Below are 23752 nucleotides of genomic sequence, written 5' to 3'. Positions count from 1 at the left end.
ATATAACATCAGTTTCAATATTCATCTTTCATGTGGATTCTATATTTAATCATGCATCTAAAGAAACACACACACACACAGACGACATACCCCCACACAGACACAACACACAGACATCACACACACACCCACACACACACAGAGACACACACACACAGACAGACATCCAGACACACAGACCAGACCGACAGATCAGACACACAGACATACAGACGACAACAGACAACACACCACACACACACACACACACACAGAGACACACACAGACAGACAGACAGACACACACACAGACAGACAGAGACAGACACACAGACACACAGACAGACACACAGACACACAGACACACAGACACAACACACAGACAGACAGACAGACAGACAGACAGGTAGTTTTAAAGGGGTTCTCCACGATGGACCTCCTGCTGCAGCCAATATCAGTCCATGATCATTTTGTGACTATGCAACTTGACCCAGACTACTAGCTGCAAACCACAAGAATGACACAGACAGATATGTTCACAATCAAACCAATGGCCCCCGCTGACCTCCATCGCACAGGGAGGAGGGAGGACGGGAAGGGAGGAGGGAGGACGGGAAGGGAAGGGGGAGGACGGGAAGAGAGGAGGGGGGGGCGGGGCGGGGGTGCAGGAGGGGAGTGTTACCAGGGCCTCGGTGTTGCTCCCATGTCGAATGAGTCGTGATAAACAAAATCCTTTTCTTCTTCTGTCACATTACTCACATCTGAATTATGAGCTTCTTCCCCGTCCCCACATTACATTTAGAGTTCTTCCTCCTGTACTGAGAGACCTGTGCTCTTTATGAAAGAAGTGTTCTTTATATGTGAAGGTAGCAGCGGTACCTGCGGAAGTCCAGCAGCGGGCGTGTGGATGTGGGGATGCCCTGCGCCGGCCAGCTGAGGAAGTGGAACTGAGTGAGCGTCCTGGTCTCCTGCGTCTGCACGTTCTTCAGGTAGAAGCTGCGCACCAAGAAGTCGTTACACCAGATGTGCTCTGACACCAAGTTCACCTGGAGGAAAATAACAAATCAGGCATGTCCTTCCTCTCTCACACCCCCACTCACACCCCCTGCTCTCACCTCGTAGATGTGGTAGAGGGACGAGCCCTCGTCAGGCCAGTAGCGGTCACACTGTTTCTCTCCGTCCTCCACCAGAGCGCTCATCATCACGATCACAGTGCAGCCGTTCTCCCAACACCATCTACACACAGGTCATTATTACAAACCGCTCCCTGCGTGTTTCATGTAAGACAATATGTTCACGGACCAGCCTTCAAAGTGTGGGGGGGACCGGTGGTTGGGGACCACTGCTTTACAGTTTACTCCTTAACTGGGATCTTTCCAACCACGCCACTAATGCCACACTCTCTATTATCATGCCATGTGGTGAAGCGGTGACGGTCACTGGTTACTGACCTGCCAGAAGTCAGAGATGGTGTGTGACAGGGGGCCTTGGGTGGCGATGTAGGCCGGCATCCGGGGGTCGTGCTCAATCTGATGGGGGCGAAAGGTTATACAGGGGCAAAGGTCACAATCAGGTACAATAGAAACCAGCTGACGGTGACAGCTCCACTGCTCCATCATATCTATCATACACGACACTACTGTAATACAGTTTCTCTAAGCGTTAGAGGTTACCATGGTGACCGTTAGAGAGTTACATACTTACTATGGTGCTGGCGTTGATGTAGTCGGAGCGTGAAGGGTTGATCTCTGCCTTCAGCTTCACCCTTGAGTGGTCATCTGAAGGACAGCAGTGACATTTAACCCTCAACACCCCGTTGTGTTCATATTCTACATGTGTCGTGCACTTCAGAGACATTTCTCCCATAACGACATAGTTGGTGTTTTGGACTCACAGGGTACAGAGTCGGGGCAGCGGTTCTTCTTGGCGTTGGCGTCGCTCTGCGCCACAGAGACGGCGCTGGGCTCGGCCTGGTAGGAACACAGAGCCTCCCACTCCTTCATCAGACGGTCCTTGTTCCTCAGGTGGTCCTCCATGTAGGCCTGAGGGACGTTAGCATCTTCTATCTCTTCTATTTCTACAGCGTGGTGTTACTACTTCTACTTCAGTAAATGATGTCAGTACTTCTTCCACCTCTACATGTTCGTACAGACATTATTATGCTGTATAAATAAAACGTACAGTATTACACGGTCAAACCTCAGGTGTCCATGTCACCATGCGTACTGACCAGTATCATGTGGCCGGTGGAGATGTCCATGTTGGCCTGGGCCGGCTCCTCGCACCATGACGGCGTGCTGCTGTGGGGAGCTCGGACTGGGCTGGGCTCCGTCGCTGAACTGGGACGACACGCTGCTCACCCTCGAGTCGGTGCCTCCGGCTGCCCCTGCTCCGACGCCAGCACCCTCCTCCCCCTCCGCTCGCTCCCCCCCACGGCGCCGAGCGCAGCAGCTTCCAAGCGTCCGAAGGCGCCTTTGGAGGCCATGTGCTGGCGACACAGGTCCTGGTGAGCCAGTTATGCATGCGTCACTGCTTCATCACTTTTACAGTTTAAAGACTTATTGCAAGTCGCTAAATATAAATATCTCTTTTATATCTTCTATATATATTATATATATATATATATATATATATATATATATATATATATATATTATATATATATATATATATAATATATATATATATAATATATATATATATATATATAGATATATCTATATATATATCTATATATATATATATATATTATATCTCTCTCTCTCTTCCTCTCTCCCTCGCTCTCCTCTCTCTCTCTCTCTCTCTCTCTCTTCTCTCTCTCTTCTCTCTCTCTCTCTCTCTCCTCTCTATCTCCTCTCTCTCTCCTCCTCTCTCTATATATATATATATTCTATCTATATTTACAAATACATCTAATGTGCTTTTTCTGTGTTTATGTTACATTTCTTATTATTAATTCATTATTGAGGTGTTATAATGTTTGCTGCAGGGACAATGTTTATATATTATATTATTATATTTTTTGATGCCACTCTGAATGAAGTTTAACATTTTACACGCTTTCTTTTATGCAGGAGGCATTTGGTAAATTATTTTTAAACAATATGATTTGACATATATACTTTTTACATTAATGAATTCAACACGACTTTTGAATGAAGCGCATGAAGCTGAAGACATCTTTGTAGCTTCTCTCTCCTCACCTGGTACTCCTGGTGGGTGAAACTGCCCCCCTCCGGTCCCAGGCCGAGCTTCTTGGCTGCCAGCCGGTGGGCGTGGTGACGCAGGCAGGCGATGGTCATGGCCGCCACCAGGATGCTGCCGATGCACGCCATGGCCACCAGCGTGGCGAACACCCAGCGGGAGCTGTGGGGCTGCACTCGGGTCGCCAGGGGCAACGCCTTCCCATCATTCCTCTGTGGGGAAGACAGAAAGAGGACATGAAATAACTTGATGAAGGATTAACTCGGCAGGAACCTGGGCCTCACTTTACTTTCCTTCCCTGCTCTCTAGTTCACTTCTCCTCTCCTCCCGTTCTCCCACAACTATCCTCCGTCCATTCCTTTCCCCCCCGACCCCTCCTTGGATGAATTGTCTCCGTTGACCTTTCAAGATCTCCTCCTTCCTCTCCGTGGGCCTCAGGAATGTGAGGCGCTCTCTCTCTCTTAGTGTGTGTGTGTGTGTGTGTGTGTGTGTGTGTGGTATCAAAGACATTAAAGTTGAAGGTGGGGGGGGCAGAAAGGGTACTTCACCTGCTATTTTAAAGGGGCCCCAATGGGGTTCAGTGTGTGTGAGAGAGAGGAACAGAAAGAAAATGGACGACCAGATGTGTTCACTGCTTTATGTTTTTAGAAGTGTCTTAGAATGTCTGTAAGAACAGATCAAATGTATAAACTGGCTACAAACACAAGGGGCTTATATTAAGACTATTGTAGAAACATTACATCAGCACTTTAAGTACATACATGTCACTATAAATGATTAATCTTTATTAGACTTCTTTCATGGGATACAAGTCATAATACAAGAGTCATAAATATGACTTCAGAATTAACTGCTCAACTAATAAACTGTGCATTAATAATAATAATAATAATAATAACAAAGTGTTAATGAGTTTGTATGTTTCGTTTCCTGACGTCCTGCTCACATGGACCCAGTCCGAAACATCGAGTGTCAAGTTACACTGACTTTAAACTAACTGGACTTCCAGGACTGACTTTCAAAATAAAAGTGTATAGAACGTCTTTCCAGATTATGTTGTTGTTGTTGGTGGACAAGTACTTAGTTACTTCTAGTTCTCTACATTTATTTAACAGATTTAGTTACTTTACAGAGTCACATTATTAATACAATATATAATATAATATATATATATATTTGCATTAAGCTTTAAGTAGTATATAAAGTAACAATAAGATCTACCTTTACCAGCTGCAACATTAAAGTGATAATCATTATTATTGAACGATGTACTTTATTCTGAAATGGGCCATTCTGCATAAAGAGTACTTTTCCTTCTGGTACTTTGTTTTGATGCTCATACGTGTAGTAAAGTTTTAAATGCAGCACAGTATTAAAGTCTTGTCCCTCTGTTCATCCCCTTCTCTGCTCCTCAGCATGAAACCTTTCTTCTTCTCGGACAACCTTTCCAGGCGTCAAACACAAGCACCCACCTCTCCAACGCCGCTCTGCAGCACCTTCAGGCCCGTCTCAGACTCCAGGAAGTTCTTCTCTGCAACTGCAGAAATAAAACGTAATAGAAAGTATTTGAAAAAGTACATAAAGTGTGCCTGCTGCCTCAAAGCTGGAGTACTTGTTGCGCTGCGTGGGAAAGTGTTAAAACACGCACCGGCTTTCTCTGCCACATCGCCGGCCGTCAGGTTCTCGGAGTTGGGTTTGATCCTGAAGGTGATCGCAGGTCCGACAACACTGCAGAGCACAAGAGCAGATCCAAAGGGGAGTTATACACAGTGCTGAATACATTTACTCCAGTACTAAGTAGCAGTACTTCATTTGTAAAGTAACTAAAGCTGTCACAGTAATACATTACAACCAACATATATATTATTTGTGTCCGACCAGCACAATAAAGTATTCTTTTGAGTTTAGCTGTAATACATTGCAGATCATTGCATTAGTATTGTCTGTGGACTCCAGGAGGAATTGTTGGCACTTGCATAAAGAATTACAGACAAACAAGACTTGATTTATGCTCTAAGTTCTAGGTCAAAGGTCAGAGGTCAGAGGTCAGTGTAAGGTGAAAAGATGAGACCAAGCAGGAAAAAGGAAAAGCAGAATGAAAGCAGTGAATCAACACTTTGCAGGTCAGGTTCCAAAATCAGCTCTGGGGCGAAGCTTTACGTTAATCCCACAAAATGCAAATCAAGCGATCCAGCGGATGAGTTCACAAACGGAGGATCCAGAGGCTTCAGGCCAGCAGGTGGGGGTCTTACTGTTCTTGTGACCGTGTCCTTGGTCCTACCTGATGTTGATGAAGGAGCCGGTGGAGAGACCGGTCCTCTCTGACAGCAGCTCCAACAGTGTCACCCCCGTCGTTCATACTGAGAGGGCTGCGGTGACAAAACGCACACATTCACACACACACGTAAACACACACATTTACACTCACAGAGGTGGAAAGTAACACTTACTTTACTCTTTTATTTTGAAGGCTTTCTTTCGTCCTCTCTTTCCTTCCTTTCCTCTTAATTCTCACCTTTCCTTTTTCTCTCATCCTCGACTTCCTTTCTTCCCTTTCTCCATCCTTTCTTCCCCCCTCTCTTTTCTATACTCTCCCTCCTGTATCCTCCTTTCTTCCATCCTCTCTTCCCCCCCTCTCTTTTCTATACTCTCCCTCCTGTATCCTCCCTTTCTCCATCCTCTCTTCCCCCCCTCTCTTTTCTATACTCTCCCTCCTGTATCCTCTCCCTTTCTCCATCCTTTCTTCCCCCCTCTCTTTTCTATACTCTCCCTCCTGTATCCTCCCTTTCTCCATCCTCTCTTCCCCCCCCTCTCTTTTCTATACTCTCCCTCCTGTATCCTCCCTTTCCTCCATCCTCTCTTCCCCCCCTCTCTTTTCTATACTCTCCCTCCTGTATCCTCCCTTTCTCCATCCTCTCTTCCCCCCCTCTCTTTTCTATACTCTCCCTCCTGTATCCTCCCTTTCTCCATCCTCTCTTCCCCCCCTCTCTTTTCTATACTCTCCCTCCTGTATCCTCCCTTTCTCCATCCTCTCTTCCCCCCCTCTCTTTTCTATACTCTCCCTCCTGTATCCTCCTCCTTCCGTCGTTCCTACACGCTTCTTTCTTTTTGCTCTCATTCTTTCCTCCTTCCTTTTAATGTCCTTGCTTCTTTGCAACTTTCCTTATTCCCTACTCGACTACAGCTTCAGAGGATTCTATAACTTCTGCTACGTCTACATTAGTGAAGGACTCCTTCCACCTCCATGCCCCCACCACACACACATACACACACACACAACATGAAGACAACAGTCCCTGAGCGTGTTCTACCTCTGGTTGGTGACGATGTAGCCGAACTCCTCCGCCTTCGCCGCTGCTTCACACCCTTCCTCGGTTTGTCCTGGTTAGCTGCTACAGTGGGAGGCGAATCTTTCTGGGCTCCTTGTGGTTTGGGGGGCTTGTTGGTGGAGGGTGGAGCCTCGGCGGCGGCCATCTTGTACGCCATTGACCCTTCTGTGACCTGCTGGATAAAGATAAATAAACACAATCAATGAAAGAACATGTTGAAATGTTTTAGTGGTGGAAAGTAAACAAGTATTTCTCTCTTCTGCCACTTCATACTTTTGTTTTTACAGCTTATATCTTTTTACAAGAAATAACTGATAAGCTCACCTTCTTTCCTGTGGCAGCATTGTTCCCATATTTATCTGAATAGGAAACAAAAACACAATATAATCGTCAATACTGCGAGACATTTATATGTATTTAGACACCTGATGGTTATCTAAGACCCAAATACCAAATACCATTGTGATAACAGTTGCAAGATCAGGAGTGTGCACAAAAAAGGCGATTAAAAATGTAAAACTGTACAAGTCTATACATATATATATACATATATATATACAACAACCATCAGACAGAAAGAGCGGCTGATTTTAAGCACTTGTATTCACGTCAGTCATCTTGTTTGTGTGCATTTGTGCATTTGTGCATCTGATGTTGGTTAAACGAAGAGGCCTCTGCGCAGACCGACCTTTGGTCTGTTTGTGGGCGTAGGAGCTCTCCAGCTGCAGATGCTTCAGCGCGGCCGGCAGGTTGTCTCTCTGCTCGGGGGACAAATCCTTCATGTCCAGGCCGTAGTGATCGAGCAGCAGAGCCAGCCTCTGCAGGGAGCGCTCTACAAAATACAGGCGCAGTGAAATACTTTCCATTGTGTGAGACGTTCTTCTTTATCTCCACATGTCAGAGGCTTTTTACTCAACAGTTGACAGATTCTACATTTAACATGTGGTGGAAGAAATACTCAAGTTACAAGTAAAAGTCCTGCATGTCACAAATGTTTTAGCGTCAAAATACACTTTGTTTACGATATAATAATATCATAATATAGTTCTGGATTATATTTTGTACTTTTAGTCTGAATCTGCAAAGCTATTACATTAATGTAGTGAAGTACAATATGTGTCTGTGAATAGCAAAAGTACATGTACACACAGTCGATGCTCTGCATGTCTGAACTTTTCAGATTCACACTTGTTGAATGTTGTATTTCTTTCTGTGTCATATCTGAATTTCCTCTCCTCGCTCACCATCCAGTCCTGACAGCGCGTCGTACTCTTCCTGCGCCTTCTTCTCCGCCTGCTGCTGCTGCTGCTTGCTGAGCTGAGCCACCTGGGAAACGTAGTCCTCGCCGTAGTCCAGCGGGAAGTCCAGCTCCGGGAAGAAGGAGGATGAGGAGGAGGATGAGGAGGATAGAGCAGAGGGAAATCCTGCTGCTGCTGCTACCGCCCCTCTGTGGCGGGAGAGGGACTGCACAGGGGAGGAAGAGGAGGAAGAGGAGGAAGAAGGGGAGCTGAGGTAAAAGGACAGCAGGTCTTGGAGAAGCTGCCGGTCTCTGTCCAGAGGGTTTCCTCTGGATCTGGAGCGAGAGGGGGAGGCGAGGAGCGGGAAGGATGGATTATCGTCCAGAGAGTTGAGGGAGCGCTCCTCTTCCTCCTGGTAGCCGTACTGCTGCTGCAACAACACAAATACAACTTGTGTTTTATTACCTCAACATCATGGGTTAGGGTTTTTCACAAGCTTGTGCAGATCTACTTAAGCAAACAGACGATGCAAACAATAAGAGTTTAAATAAATTCATTTAATGTTCTATCACATGCAGACCATTGGATGTAGTATATCATTGGTAAATTATACATCTGGTACTGTGATAAATAATCACTCCGGAGAGATATAAGTTCCCGTGATCAGCAGAGATCTCCCGTTGTGTAACTGTATTATAGTAAAGTATTATTTTATTATTATTTCTTATTTCATATTTGTGCCTGTATAATTTCCCCACCTGGTGGTAGGTGTAAGGGTCCAGCAGGGGTGTCTGCATGTGGACGGAGGATCGGGAGGGGTCGAGGATCATGTAGTCCACGTACTGCTGCATCATCTCAGGGTCGGCCGGATCCTCGGGCCCCTGGACCCTCCGCTGCCCGGGGCCCGGCAGTCTGGACAACCTGGGAGAAAAGGCTTCAATAAAGAAACACTTTTCTAAATCTGTATTTGTCAAGTTCCTGTGTTCTCCCATTTTTACTTCGTCATCATTTATCAACATTTTCCTTCCTGCAGGTTTTCTTACACTTTTGGCGACGTCTCGTGAAGTTTGGAGGATCCGACAGTGGGAACGCGGCTCAGCTCCCGGCCGATGATCGCCTGGGTAACGTCGTCCTTCCAGGTCAGACCTACGCAGGGCGAAATGTCAGCAATAACTTTTATACTTACTTGTTAAGCTGGTGAGCAGAAGTTAAACAGGGTATCAGCACATTGTTTATTAGAAATATAATGCTTTTTAAGACCTTTTTAATACCTCTAAAAGGAAAAGACTACAGTACACATCATTATTGAGCTTTATTGCATTTGAATTAGGATTGGGTTCTATCAGGGCTGCCACATGTCCGACAATTATACACAATATACAATCAACAATGCTCAAAACCAAAAGTGCCATAATGTCCAGCAATTTGATCATTTTGTGTTGCTTTAAGTAGTATAAATAGTTGCTTTAAGTAGTATAAATAGTTGCTTTAAGTAGTATAAGTGGTTGCTTTAAGTAGTATAAATAGTTGCTTTAAGTAGTATAAGTAGTTGCTTTAAGTAGTATAAATAGTTGCTTTAAGTAGTATAAGTAGTTGCTTTAAGTAGTATAAGTAGTTGCTTTAAGTAGTATAAGTAGTTGCTTTAAGTAGTATAAGTAGTTGCTTTAAGTAGTATAAGTAGTTGCTTTAAGTAGTATAAGTAGTTGCTTTAAGTAGTATAAGTAGTTGCTTTAAGTAGTATAAATAGTTGCTTTAAGTAGTATAAATAGTTGCTTTAAGTAGTATAAATAGTTGCTTTAAGTTGCTTTAAGTAGTATAAATAGTTGCTTTAAGTAGTATAAATAGTTGCTTTAAGTAGTATAAGTAGTTGCTTTAAAGTAGTATAAGTTAGTTGCTTAGTTAATAGTTGCTTTAAGTAGTATAATAGTTGCTTTAAGTAGTATAAATAGTTGCTTTAAGTAGTATAAATAGTTGCTTTAAGTAGTATAAATAGTTGCTTTAAGTAGTATAAAGTAGTTGCTTTAAGTTGCTTTAAGTAGTATAAATAGTTGCTTTAAGTAGTATAAATAGTTGCTTTAAGTAGTATAAATAGTTGCTTTAAGTAGTATAAGTAGTTGCTTTAAGTAGTATAAGTAGTTGCTTTAAGTAGTATAAGTAGTTGCTTTAAGTAGTATAAGTAGTTGCTTTAAGTAGTATAAGTAGTTGCTTTAAGTAGTATAAGTAGTTGCTTTAAGTAGTATACGTAGTTGCTTTAAGTAGTATAAGTAGTTGCTTTAAGTAGTATAAGTAGTTGCTTTAAGTAGTATACGTAGTTGCTTTAAGTAGTTGCTTTAAGTAGTATAAGTAGTTGCTTTAAGTAGTATAAGTAGTTGCTTTAAGTAGTATAAGTAGTTGCTTTAAGTAGTATAAGTAGTTGCTTTAAGTAGTATAATAGTTGCTTTAAGTAGTATAAGTAGTTGCTTTAAGTAGTATAAATAGTTGCTTTAAGTAGTATAAGTAGTTGCTTTAAGTAGTATAAGTAGTTGCTTTAAGTAGTATAAGTAGTTGCTTTAAGTAGTATAAGTAGTTGCTTTAAGTAGTATAAGTAGTTGCTTAAGTAGTATAAATAGTGCTTAAGTAGTATCAGTAGTTGCTTAAGTAGTATAAGTAGTTGCTTTAAGTAGTATAAGTAGTTGCTTTAAGTAGTATAAGTAGTTGCTTTAAGTAGTATAAGAGTTGCTTTAAGTAGTATAAGTAGTTGCTTAAGTAGTATAAGTAGTTGCTTTAAGTAGTATAAGTAGTTGCTTTAAGTAGTATAAAGTAGTTGCTTTAAGTAGTATAAGTAGTTGCTTTAAGTAGTATAACTAAGTTGCTTTAAGGAGTATAAGTAAGTTTGCTTTAAGTAGTATAAGTGGTTGACTTTTAAGTAGTATAAGTTAGTTGCTTTAAGTAGTATAAGTAGTTGCTTTAAGTAGTGCTTAAGTAGTAAGTTGTGCTTAAGTAGTAAGGTGCTAAGTAGTATAAATAGTTGCTTTAAGTAGTATAAGTAGTTGCCTTAAGTAGTATACGTAGTTGCTTACGTAGGTATAAGTAGTTGCTTTAAGTAGTCACGAGTGCCTAGTAGTTGCTTTAAGTAGTATACGTAGTTGCTTTAAGTATACGTAGTTGCTTTAAGTACGTAGTTTGCTTTAAGTAGTATAAGTAGTTGCTTTAAGTAGTATACGTAGTTGCTTTAAGTAGTTGCTTTAAGTAGTATAATGGTTGCTTTAAGTAGTATAAGTAGTTGCTTTAAGTAGTATAAGTGGTTGCTTTAAGTAGTATAAGTGGTTGCTTTAAGTAGTATAAGTAGCTGCTTTAAGTAGTATACGTAGTTGCTTTAAGTAGTATAAGTGGTTGCTTTAAGTAGTTGCTTTATGTAGTATAAGTAGTTGCGTTAAGTAATATAAGTGGTTGCTTTAAGTAGTATATGGACACACACCCCCGTCCACGCATCATAGCTACGTCAGATTGCTTTAAAAGAACAACCAAAAGAAACCTGATTTGTCGGCGTGTCATAAAGATAGTTAGTCTAATTAATATAATACGATAATGTTCAGCCTATGGTTCGATAGTTTAACATCCCCCATAAGGCAGCACAGATGCTATTTAACGTACAAACAAATAGGTATTGGACGTTGCAGAAATCGTCATTGTTGTGGGATAGAAAACATCTGTAAAATAAAACAGAAAACATTTTAAAACTAAACTTAAGACGTTTTAAGACTTTTTAAGGATCCTGTTAAAGCCTATTTCTCCTGAAGCTTCTCGTGTCCCTGTAAAAGAGACTCACCTTGCACCATCAGGTCTTTGAGGACTTCCTGCAGTTTGTGCAGGACGGGTACAGACACCTGGTACTGGACGGGCTCCTGGTGAAGAGCCTGGCACTGTCCGAACAAACCGTCTGCACAGGAAGAGACCAACAAGTCCGTTACTTTATGTTATTGAGGACGTCTCATTCATAAGCTGAAGGGAACCTAAAAATGGAGACTTCAAACAGTTTCAACTCTGGTTTCTTTGCTTAAGGCCGTGTCACACATATCCGTATGACAGAAGCGTATACCTGCGCATACGAAATATCGGCAATACGTTGATATAAATTAAGGGTAAGTTGTGATCGTTTGAAGGACGCAGGCGACACGCCGAACACGCCGACACACGGCCCTGACACACAGCTCCGTACGGCACAAACATGCCGCCGTATATGAAAATTATGTATGATATTAAATATGTAACTAAATATATCCAACTTTTCCACAGCGGTGTTGTAGCTGACGTATACATAACAAATACATAACAAATTATTATACGCAAGTCAAACATTGATAGCGTATCACTTACTTATTTAAAACGTATCGGAGCGTCTGGACAACGGAGCTGGAAAAGTGCCATCTGGTTCACGTCATGCTGATGCTGGAGAACGGCTAAAATGGTAGGTAAGTATTCACGTAGGTATTTACGTACTATATTCACGTAAGTATTCACGTACTATATTTACGTAGGTAAGTATTCACGTACTATATTTACGTAAGTAAGTATTCACGTACTATATTTACGTAGGTAAGTATTCACGTACTATATTTACGTAAGTATTCACATACTATATTTACGTAGGTAAGTATTCACGTACTATATTTACGTAGGTAAGTATTCACGTACTATATTTACGTAAGTATTCACGTACTATATTTACGTAGGTAAGTATTCACGTACTATATTTACGTAGGTAAGTATTCACGTACTATATTTACGTAGGTAAGTATTCACGTACTATATTTACGTAAGTATTCACGTACTATATTTACGTAGGTAAGTATTCACGTACTATATTTACGTAAGTAAGTATTCACGTACTATATTTACGTAGGTAAGTATTCACGTACTATATTTACGTAGGTAAGTATTCACGTACGTATTCCGTATTCACGTATGTCTAACGTAACGTAACGTCTGCATATCTTATGAAGCACACGTCCTGTAATTTTGAACTTGCTCAAAACATCAGCGTTCAACAACGCACACCAGCGTAACACCGCCTGCTCTTAACGAATACTACTTATACCTTACCTTATATCAACGTACACCAGCGTGTTGCAGGTGAAAACACACTGACATATATGCCCAAATATATGCTATTAAAACCAGGTTCACATTTTGAGATCTGATTCTCTTTTTAGACTAAAATAGCAGCTTAATTATTTTACTCAAACCAACACAGAGCTGACGGTCACTGAAGGAACAAGCAGAGCAAGAAGAATACACAGACATATGGCCAGAATGTACAAATATGCAGGTAGAGACTTATGTACACAAACCACATATACAAGTGCGCACACACACACACACACATTCAATGAAGTGTCTTCAAATAATAACAGAAAATAGAGTACATTTACAAACGTGTACACAAGCCTGCAAATACACACTCAACCTTGTGTGTGTGTGTGTGTGTGTGTGTGTGAACTGTGGTGAGTCATCACCTCTGTCTCCCTCCTTTCATCAAACACACACACACACACACAAGGGAGATACACGGTCGTCAGGCAAGTGATGTCAGTGTTGTCATAGAGACGGCGAGGACGTCTGCGATTGGCAGAGAGCGGCTGACGGAGGAAGACCTTGTTTACGTTGCACTCTCGCTCGTCTTTCTCTCTTTTGTCTCTTTCACTCCGTATCCCATCTTTATGTCGCTCTTACCACCTTTCTGCTAGTGTGACGAATCTCCTAGACAAACTAATCATTTTCCACACACTCACATTTCAGCACAATCACACACACACTCACACACACACTCACACACACACTCCAACGCTCAAATGAGGACTCAGACTCAACACACGACGAAATGTAGTACTTACATCTGCTGCTAGAGAACAGATTTCAGATGTTTAAAGAAGCAAAATAGGTCGTTTGTTAAATGCAGTCTGGAATGTATTTATTTAGTTGTGTTTTAACAGATTACAGACGTCTCGAGACATAAGATCTATAGTTTCTTTATTACGGTCTGGAATGTGTTTCAACACAGGCTACAGATGTTTTAGACTAAAACATTTATTGTTTTTGAACCCAGTCTGGAACTAAGTTTATTCTACCTAAACACTCTTTAATTCAATACATTTTACTCAAATATCCAGAGGTGTAACACAGATTCTCATTCTTGCATTTCAGCACATGCACTTCCTGAAAGCATCATCAAACACACGCTGTGAGACCTCACTATGAATGCCGCTCATGTTCCCTAAAAGAAGAACAAAACATCCTCACCGCGTATACAAAAAACATACCGCCATCAATAATTCAGCTGTCCCTGAAGGCTGAGACACACAGGTGCACGCTCACACACGTGCACGCTCTTGTAATGACATCCTAACCATGTTTGAACAGGCAGGAAGGAAACACACTGAGGGATTATAGACAGCACTGTTAAAGGCAGGCTGAGCCGTGACTGTTTGATGGACAGAAGACACGTCACAGCTTCCTGAAGCGTGTCTCTGCAACCGGAGGCTGCTGGGATTGTTCACTATTGGTCGATTTACTATTCTCGTCACGCTACATTCAGGGTGCTGTGAATACAAGCTTCCCCCTGGGGAAGAAAGTGTCAATGTCAGCCTCCCAGATGAGGTATCTGAAAGTTTTCATTTGGCTTCACGAATGTGTGAAAAGAGAGAAGTGTACGTACTATAATAGATATAATGCGTGTTGCATTACAGATTGTACCTTTCCCTATTAAAAGTCTCCATTAAAATGTATGAAGTCTGTGGACTATGAAGAGTAACCAGGACATTTATTTTGAAAGGTCATGTTGCTGTTTCCATTCACCGGCAAATAAAACTGAAACATTTTCCTTGTTTTCTCACTTTTTATCTCTCAGATCAGTTTTGTTTTCTTGTACTTCATATACTGTCGCACTGGAATATACTAGAGAGGAATGAAGATGTCACGTTTGTTCTTTTCTATTATGTTTGTGAATTTTAGACCAGGATGCTTACATGTCCAAATGTTGGCCTCATACATTTTCAGTCTGATAATGTGTGGAAGTGCTCTGCATGTACTCAACTCTCTGTGTCTCTTTCAAAAGAAAGAAATGATCATACAAAAGGAACATAGGCTTTTTAGTGATTTGGGTGAACTGAACCTTTAATTAAAGTGATGTATGTAACTTTTGTTTTGTTGTTTTATGACCTGCAAGACTAATGACATTCCTCTTTACATGCATTCATCATTAGCATTCAACTCAAAGCACTGCTGCACCTGCTGTATTTACGTAGGTAAGTATTCACGTACTGTATTCCATATTCGCGTATGTCTAACGTAACGTAATGTTTGCATATCTTATGAAGCACACGTCGGGTACGAGCACTGCTGCACCTATCAAAGCTTTCTCTGTCGAAATAAATGAGCCGCATCTGTGTCCTTGTGCTGGAGGATCTTTTAAAAGTTGGTGATGATGCTAAATCAAAGCTGAGCGCTGTTATTGAAATAACGAAGGCCCTCCGGCTAACCAGAAGTTTTATATGGTGGTGGCATAATAAATGATGTGAATGCAACAAGGTTGAACTCTGTTTCGGTGTCGTCTTCTTCACGCGTTGGAATCAAACTCTGGACTGAGACAGTTTGTGATGGAAAAGTAAAACTCCAGTGCTCACCATCGCTGCACAGCTGATCTCTCGGACACAGTTTCTTTTCAAACAAACAACCTGTAGACAGACAAACAAGAAATACAGAACATTAACATTGAGAAACATTCATTCGGTGAGAGGCTGCAAATTCACCACAAACAACAGTGTTCCTAGAAATGTAATAAATAAAAGTATTTCTTCTTCTGGTGTATTAATGAGTGCGATTAACGAGCATATATTTCAAGCTAAGAGCGTTGTCATCTTATGAAACCTTTATTGCTGTAAAACATTAGTTTTTAAAATCTCATTCAAATTAAGTTTATTATGGGACACAAATGACTTTCTGTGTCAATGTTGTGTTGCTAAGTGATGGGAATATACGTGTGTGTGTGTGTGTGTTACAGGTGACCTTCTCCCAGGTCTAATCAGCAGCAGATGTTCTGTTCATGTTCTCCTGTTTGCGTTGTGTTTTCATTAAGTGTTTATGTTCTCAGGTGTATTGTTCACCCTCCTGGACGCCTCGTCCCGCAGTACAACCTGCACATTTCAGCTGATTAAATAGACTTTAATTCCCATTTTTAATTCTGTGTTAAAGAGTATCGCTGCCAGAGTGATGCAGTTGACCTTTTTGAGGCTTCATTTGGACCACATTGTATGTTAGGAGAGTATATGGGACATGCCACCATAGAATCATTTTCATTAAATAAAAGCTTGTCAATAAACATTTAAGGCCCTTGATGTGATTCTTCTGTTGCAGTGTGGCCGTCAGTGACGGTGTTTCAGCGTATTGACTACATAACGGCACAAACTGTGCAGCAGCTATCAGAGAGGGAATCTCCACTGAAGGAGGAGAAGCTGCTTAACATAGAACCATTCTCCATCCGCCGTCGCCCCCTCCGTCCAAACTCCACATGATGACTAATCTCTGTCCTCTCTTCTCCACCCACACATCCCTCCCATCTCATCTCTCCGTCCCTAACCTCTCTCCTCCTCCTCGCTTCTCCTGCTGTCCTCTCCTCCTCTCCTCTCCTCCTCGCTTCTCCTGCTGTCCTCTCCTCCTCTCCTCTCCTCCTCGCTTCTCCTCCTGTCCTCTCCTCCTCTCCTCTCCTCCTCGCTTCTCCTCCTGTCCTCTCTCCTCCTCACTTCTCCTCCTGTCCTCTCCTCCTCACTTCTCCTCCTCGCTTCTTCCTCCTGTCCTCTCCTCCTCACTTCTCCTCCTCGCTCTCTTCTCCCCTCCTCGCTTCTCCTCCTCTCCTCCTCTCCTCCTCTCCTCTCCTCTCCTCCTCGCTTCTCCTCCTCTCCTCTCCTCCTCTCCTCTCCTCCCTCGCTTCTTCTCCTCCTCTCCTCTCCTCTCCTCCTCCTTCTCCTTCTCTCCTCTCCTCCTCGCTCTTCCTCCTGTCCTCTCCTCCTCGCTTCTCCTCCTCTCCTCCTCGCTTCTCCTCCTGTCCTCTCCTCCTCTCCTCTCCTCCTCGCTTCTCCTCCTGTCCTTTCCTCCTCTCCTCTCCCTCCTCGCTTCTCTTCCTGTCCTCCTCCTCCTCGTCTCTCCTCATCCCTCTCCTCCTCGCTTCTCCTCCTGTCCTCTCCTCCTCGTCTCTCCTCATCCTCTCTCCTCCCCTCCTCATCCCCTCCTCACCTCCCCTCCCCTCCTCATCCCATCCTCGCCTCTCATCCCCTCCTCTCCTCCTTGCATTTCCTCGTCTCTCCTCCTCCCCTCATCCCCCCCCTCTCCTCCTCGTCTCTCCTCATCCTCTCTCCTCCTCCTCTCTCCCTCCTCTCCCCTCATCCCCCTCTCCTCCTCCTCTCTCCATCATCTCTCTCCTCCTCGTATCTCCTCATCCCCCCCTCGTTCTCTCCTCATCCCCCTCTCCTCCTTCCCTCATCCCCCCCTCTCCTCCTCCTCTCTCCTCCTCCCCCTCTCCTCCTCCTCTCTCCTCCTCCCCTCATCCCCCCCTCTCCTCCTCCTCTCTCCTCCTCCTCTCTCCTCATCTCTCCTCCTCTCGTCTCTCCTCATCCCCCCCTCGTCTCTCCTCATCCCCTCTCCTCCTTCCCCTCATCCCCCCCCCTCTCCTCCTCCCCTCATCCCCCTCCCTCCTCCTCCTCTCTCCTCCTCCCCTCATCCTCCCCTCTCTCCTCCTCCTCTCTCCTCCTCCTCTCTCCTCCTCATCCCCCCCCTCTCCTCCTCCTCTCTCATCCTCCCCCCCCTCATCCCCCTCTCCTCCTCCTCTCTCTTCCTTCCCTCATCCCCCCCTCTCCTCCTCCTCTCTCCTCCTCCCCCTCATCCCCCCTCTCATCCCCCTCTCCTCATCCCCCTCTCCTCCTCCTCTCTCCTCCTCCCCTCATCCCCCTCTCCTCCTCCTCTCTCCTCCTCCCCTCATCCCCCCCTCTCCTCCTCTCTCTCCTCCTCCCCTCATCCCCCTCTCCTCCTCCCCTCCTCCCCTCATCCCCTCTCCTCCTCCTCCCCTCCTCCCCCCCCTCTCCTCCTCTGCTCTCTCTCCCACATCGTCCTCTTGTTAAACCTGCAGACGGCCCGTCACTGTCACAATATTACGACTAACTAGAAGTGTTGAGTATCTAATGAGCAGAATGATGTAATGCTATTTATTCATCTTCAAAAGCTTTATTGTCATTTTAGAAAAGCTACAGCGTAAATAGTTCAATAAAATGGTGCAAGAGACATAATGGTGCGAGTAAAACGCAGGAATAAGTCAAATATATACATATAAAAGTCAAATGAAACACTGTGCAGTAGAATACAATACTGTAACAATATATAAATATGTGTAGTGGTGTGAGTGGAGATATTATCTGTGAACTGTCCCTTTAATTAAAAGTCCTAAAACCTAAAAGTACTCACAAGTGCGTTAATGTTACGGCTGCATTGATGCGTCTGTTGCATTTGACTGCTGTAGATTGTTGTTGTTGTCAATGTGTTCACTTGTTTTAAGAAAAGAACACATTAAAGCATCGTTTAGGAGACAAAGCGAGTGAGAGCGAGGGATCTTTGTGCGGTAAAGTTGATTCAGCAGCACTGAAAAGGGAGTCATAGAAACTCGGCAATAAGCTGTTTGATTCAATTTCACCAGAAGAAACATGAAAATGACTCAACTCGGAGTTTCCAGCCAGCAGCAGGTTTACGTTTCTCAGGGGAAACTCCTCCAGCTTTGCTCTCACAAACATCGTTCTCCAGCTGAAACTAATTAGAGAGAGAGTCGTCACCGTCTGTCTGAGGTTAGAGACGGCACCAGCTCCAGCTCCATTTTGTTTCCTGCAAAGGTGTGGCTCTGTGTGGGCCGTACAGCGTGCACAATAACAGCCTGAATATGTTTCCTAACATCTTTAAGGGTAAAATACGTAAACGCAAGGTTTGTGTCATCACAAATCATATAAGCTCATCATCACGCCCTGTTTGGACACCAGCATCTCAATAACCAAAGAGAGGGAATACAAGTGAGTGAGTCTTTAAAAATACCGTGGAGTTTATGATCTAATACGTCGGTAAACATTTTGGAAAGAATATCACTTCCATTCAGACTGTGGCTATGTGTGTGACAGCTGAACTAATATGTGTAGGTTACATTAAGAAAACTGCCTCCCGTCATCCCATCATCGCTTTTATCGTCCGTTAAGTGCGTGCCAGATTGAATCCAGTCATTTTCATAATGGTGCTGCTGGCATTTGTGGCTGCAGCTGTGTGAGCGCGTCCTCTGATCTGCGGGCTGACAGAGGATGTTGAAGGTGGGATGAGTCAGCCAGGGCGGAGCAGAATAAAACCTGCGTGGTGTGCAGCTGAGTGGCAGCAGAGACGGCGAGGTCATAACCCTCCTCCGATCAGCTAACCTTTAAACTTTTCCTTTTTACAGACTCGCACTAATCACTCTGACTGGAGTTCACTACAGGCAGTATTTCAAGTCTCATTCTTGACTTGGATTTGCTCTGGACCCTCATCTGGACCCCCATCGACCTCGAAGCTGCACAGACTTGGATTTGTCTCAGTCTGGCCTTTAAAGTGGTCTTGATACTTTAACTCACCCACTCGGGGCTGCAGGTGGTGACAAAGCAATCATCTATCCAGTCAATTAGAATCCTCTGATCTATCAAAGGTAGCCACATTAATGAGGCTGTAACGTCACAGCAGTACCCTAAAACATGCACACTATGTCTGCACACAGAGACACCATTAGGTATTATAAAGTGGCTATTAACTATAATATTATCCCTTTTCTAATGGTATTTACAGAGGATTTAGTATTCTCTGTTCGCTCTCCGTGGTGCTGAATCGCTCGGCTGGTTGCTGTCCGTGGTGCTGAAACACTGAGCTGTGCTTAAGCATCAAGGCGACAGGAAGCCATTGTTGTAAGTGTGAGCAGACAGCGCTGAGAGGTCAGTAATGAGTCAGAGCTGTGACGTCCTATTATGTTGCGGTAATATTCCTGCGGGAATTAATCGTTTCATAACGTTTTCTGTCATCGTTTGGTATCACAAATCTATTTTCTGTATTTCTCCTTTGAAACTGCGCAGTAAACACAAATGGTCTAACTGCAGGACATACTGCAAACACGCCGTTTAAAGCCGCTTTAATTCCTGTTTTTGGAGTGCATACCATCGTGACAACATATGTATTAAAGCCCACTACACAACCACAACTCATTACAAACAAACGCATTTCAATGAACCTGTAGGATCAGTGTCAGAGCTTTGATCTTGTAATCAAACTGCCTCTCAAATATATTCAGGATATTAAGATTTTAAAGTGAGTCAATTAATGTTCTGTAACGTATCTATGATCTTATTTATCAGGGTTAGGGCCCCCAAGCCTTAGGTCTGAAGTAAAATTGGGTAGCTTTGCATTCACTGGTTTCCTTTGATGGTTTTCTATCGTGTTTTGATGCTACAGTATTTTATCTGTGTTCAGCCGAGTCACTGCAACATCTCCAGAGTGAAGGAAATACTGAAGCTAACTTACAGTACAGCAGTACTTTGGACACATTTAGGAGTGTGTGTTTGTAACTGTGTGTGTAGATGTAAACTCTCCACAGCTACATTACATCACGCCTCATATACATATTAAACACTTGTAATATAAACTGTGTTGATGTGAGTCATGAAGTGGGGAAGCTTCATGATATCTGTTAGTTACATGTTTGACCCTGTTCACCTGTAGTGTGTACAACATGTATGACTCTGTTCACCTGTAGTGTGTACAACATGTATGACTCTGTTCACCTGTAGTGTGTACAACATGTATGACTCTGTTCACCTGTAGTGTGTACAACATGTATGACTCTGTTCACCTGTAGTGTGTACAACATGTATGACTCTGTTCACCTGTAGTGTGTACAACATGTATGACTCTGTTCACCTGTAGTGTGTACAACATGTATGACCCTGTTCACCTGTAGTGTGTACAACATGTATGACCCTGTTCACCTGTAGTGTGTACAACATGTATGACCCTGTTCACCTGTAGTGTGTACAACATGTATGACCCTGTTCACCTGTAGTGTGTACAACATGTATGACTCTGTTCACCTGTAGTGTGTACAACATGTATGACTCTGTTCCACCTGTAGTGTGTACAACATGTATGACCCTGTTCACCTGTAGTGTGTAAAACATGTTTGACTCTGTTCACCTGTAGTGTGTACAACATGTATGACTCTGTTCACCTGTAGTGTGTAAAACATGTTTGACTCTGTTCACCTGTAGTGTGTACAACATGTATGACTCTGTTCACCTGTAGTGTGTACAACATGTATGACTCTGTTCACCTGTAGTGTGTACAACATGTATGACCCTGTTCACCTGTAGTGTGTACAACATGTATGACTCTGTTCACCTGTAGTGTGTACAACATGTATGACTCTGTTCACCTGTAGTGTGTACAACATGTATGACTCTGTTCACCTGTAGTGTGTACAACATGTATGACCCTGTTCACCTGTAGTGTGTACAACATGTATGACCCTGTTCACCTGTAGTGTGTACAACATGTATGACTCTGTTCACCTGTAGTGTGTACAACATGTATGACTCTGTTCACCTGTAGTGTGTACAACATGTATGACTCTGTTCACCTGTAGTGTGTACAACATGTATGACTCTGTTCACCTGTAGTGTGTACAACATGTATGACTCTGTTCACCTGTAGTGTGTACAACATGTATGACTCTGTTCACCTGTAGTGTGTACAACATGTATGACTCTGTTCACCTGTAGTGTGTACAACATGTATGACCCTGTTCACCTGTAGTGTGTACAACATGTATGACCCTGTTCACCTGTAGTGTGTACAACATGTATGACTCTGTTCACCTGTAGTGTGTACAACATGTATGACTCTGTTCACCTGTAGTGTGTACAACATGTATGACCCTGTTCACCTGTAGTGTGTACAACATGTATGACTCTGTTCACCTGTAGTGTGTACAACATGTATGACTCTGTTCACCTGTAGTGTGTACAACATGTATGACTCTGTTCACCTGTAGTGTGTACAACATGTATGACTCTGTTCACCTGTAGTGTGTACAACATGTATGACTCTGTTCACCTGTAGTGTGTACAACATGTATGAATGTTACAATACATATCTTTAAAGGAGCTTTTCTCTAAAGGAGCTTTTTCTCACACTCTTCAGCAGAAGTCTCCACTTCAGCAGCACTTACATACACCAAACTTTCCACTTTCATTCCTCTCTATATTCTGAAGCTTTGTGCAGAGGGCTTTGTTCACATGTCACTCACAGCTCATGTTATACACGCTACACTCACTACATGCAGGAGATGCACAGAGTTCTGTGTGTTGACAGGAGTTAGTGATTTATGGAGTGATACAAAGACAGATCCAGAAGTCTGTACAAACCTTTGACATGTGAACAACATGAAACACTCTGAACCTGCTTCATCCAGACTTCACATCCTGTAGTGTCTCCACTTAATTAAAACACTACATTTCCTGTAATCTTCCTGCAGTCGTGTTACTTGTGTGAGTGTTATTAAGCTTTGTGGACTTCCTCTGCAATCATGATAATATTCTGACTCGTTATCTATTAATACTGATACATGTATTGTAGACATTTAACATTATACACAGGGCCACTGTAGGCCCTCTCCAGTGTGTCCATATCTCCTCTGTTATATGATCTTTTTATGGCTCCATACAGCCTCAAAACCAAACCGAGCAGCTGTCTCTCTGGCTCCATGTCTCAGCAGGTCTCTGCCTCTCGTGCTGTTTGAGTCCGTGACGCAATTTAGCGCCAGTGTAAACATGCAACACATACAAGATGAAGTCCTGCAGGTTACATTGATCTTTATGTCTATATTTGCTGCACAAATAAGTATAAATGGAAATAACCTGTACTGGGATGTAACGCCAAAATAAAACTCCCTATTATAGAAATATTATATCCAAACGGATCAACACAACATATAGGAAGCTCGAGCAACTTAAAGCATTGTAGAGAAATACAACCAACGTATCATAGTAAAAACTGTAGATTGCATAACATAAAGAAGCTAAAACAGTCACTTTAAGTGCGAGAAGGTTTCTCCAAACACGCGGCTAAGTGGTTACTATAGGAACAGCCATCGTGATTTACGCGCCGCCCTGCACGCAGCGAGTTCATTACCAGGGAAGTGCATCCGTCTCCATCAGAGCTGTTGGATCAGAAGCGTCTTACCGTGTCGGGCTGCCGCGCAGAGCCGGCAGGAGGTGGTGAGGAGGAGGCAAAGAGCTGCCCAGAGCCGCGGAGACCTCATGGTACATCCAATATGCACCGGAGCGAGGAGGGGAGAGCGGCCGCTGCTGCTGCACTTCTACCAGCTCTCCATCTCTGAGGAGAGGCTGCTGCTGCTGCTGCTGCTGCGCTGCTGCTGCTGCTGCTGCTGCACAGGGCTGATGGAGAGGAAGTGTGTGTGTGAGAGAGAGAGGAAGAGTGAGGGATGTTTGGAAAACCAGGGCCACCGGAGGCGCCACACTGCAAGAAATACTTTAGTAGAATAATGTCAATAGTGGAAGAAGTAAAAGTAGTAACACTAGAGTAGAAATACTGTTACAAGTAAAAGTCCTGCATTCAAAATGTTACTTTCAAATAAAAGTACAAAAGTATTAGCATCGAAATATACTCAAAGTACCACAAGTAAAAGTATATTTTATTGCTGTTCATCTCTCGTAGTAAAGGTAAAGATCATTAAGTTATTAAGTAATAAAGTTTATCTTATTAACACACGATACATCATTTCATTATATGTTGTATTATTAATCTGACTTAAAGCTGCAAATATAAAATAACTGATATTTAATCTCATCACTGCATCATTTAACACATGATGTGCAGGTTTAATATACGATACAGCTGTTAGTGTTCAGA

The 23752-nt window shown here is 43.1% G+C and overlaps 1 protein-coding gene across 1 annotated transcript in view; it reads right to left on the bottom strand.

The window, feature by feature from the left end:
* ptprnb (protein tyrosine phosphatase receptor type Nb) overlaps positions 1 to 23555 on the bottom strand; it is a 27474-nt gene extending 3919 nt beyond the window's left edge. The window contains 23 exon segments of the mRNA XM_029446000.1: positions 859 to 1025; positions 1095 to 1215; positions 1420 to 1508; positions 1684 to 1757; positions 1874 to 2021; positions 2210 to 2284; positions 2286 to 2401; positions 2404 to 2482; positions 3183 to 3395; positions 4656 to 4720; positions 4832 to 4911; positions 5465 to 5532; positions 5534 to 5552; positions 6495 to 6544; positions 6547 to 6684; positions 6837 to 6871; positions 7201 to 7344; positions 7757 to 8180; positions 8509 to 8671; positions 8794 to 8896; positions 11559 to 11669; positions 15412 to 15462; positions 23063 to 23555. Of these exon segments, the coding sequence (XP_029301860.1) occupies positions 859 to 1025; positions 1095 to 1215; positions 1420 to 1508; positions 1684 to 1757; positions 1874 to 2021; positions 2210 to 2284; positions 2286 to 2401; positions 2404 to 2482; positions 3183 to 3395; positions 4656 to 4720; positions 4832 to 4911; positions 5465 to 5532; positions 5534 to 5552; positions 6495 to 6544; positions 6547 to 6684; positions 6837 to 6871; positions 7201 to 7344; positions 7757 to 8180; positions 8509 to 8671; positions 8794 to 8896; positions 11559 to 11669; positions 15412 to 15462; positions 23063 to 23141 (2612 nt within the window). The 5' untranslated portion in view covers positions 23142 to 23555.
* Between the last annotated feature and the right edge of the window lie 197 nt (positions 23556 to 23752).

Source organism: Cottoperca gobio, chromosome 2 (assembly GCF_900634415.1).
Source record: "Cottoperca gobio chromosome 2, fCotGob3.1, whole genome shotgun sequence".
NCBI lineage: Eukaryota > Metazoa > Chordata > Actinopteri > Perciformes > Bovichtidae > Cottoperca > Cottoperca gobio.
Note: the sequence above shows the minus strand (reverse complement) of the source record. Positions and strands in the feature narration are given on the sequence as shown.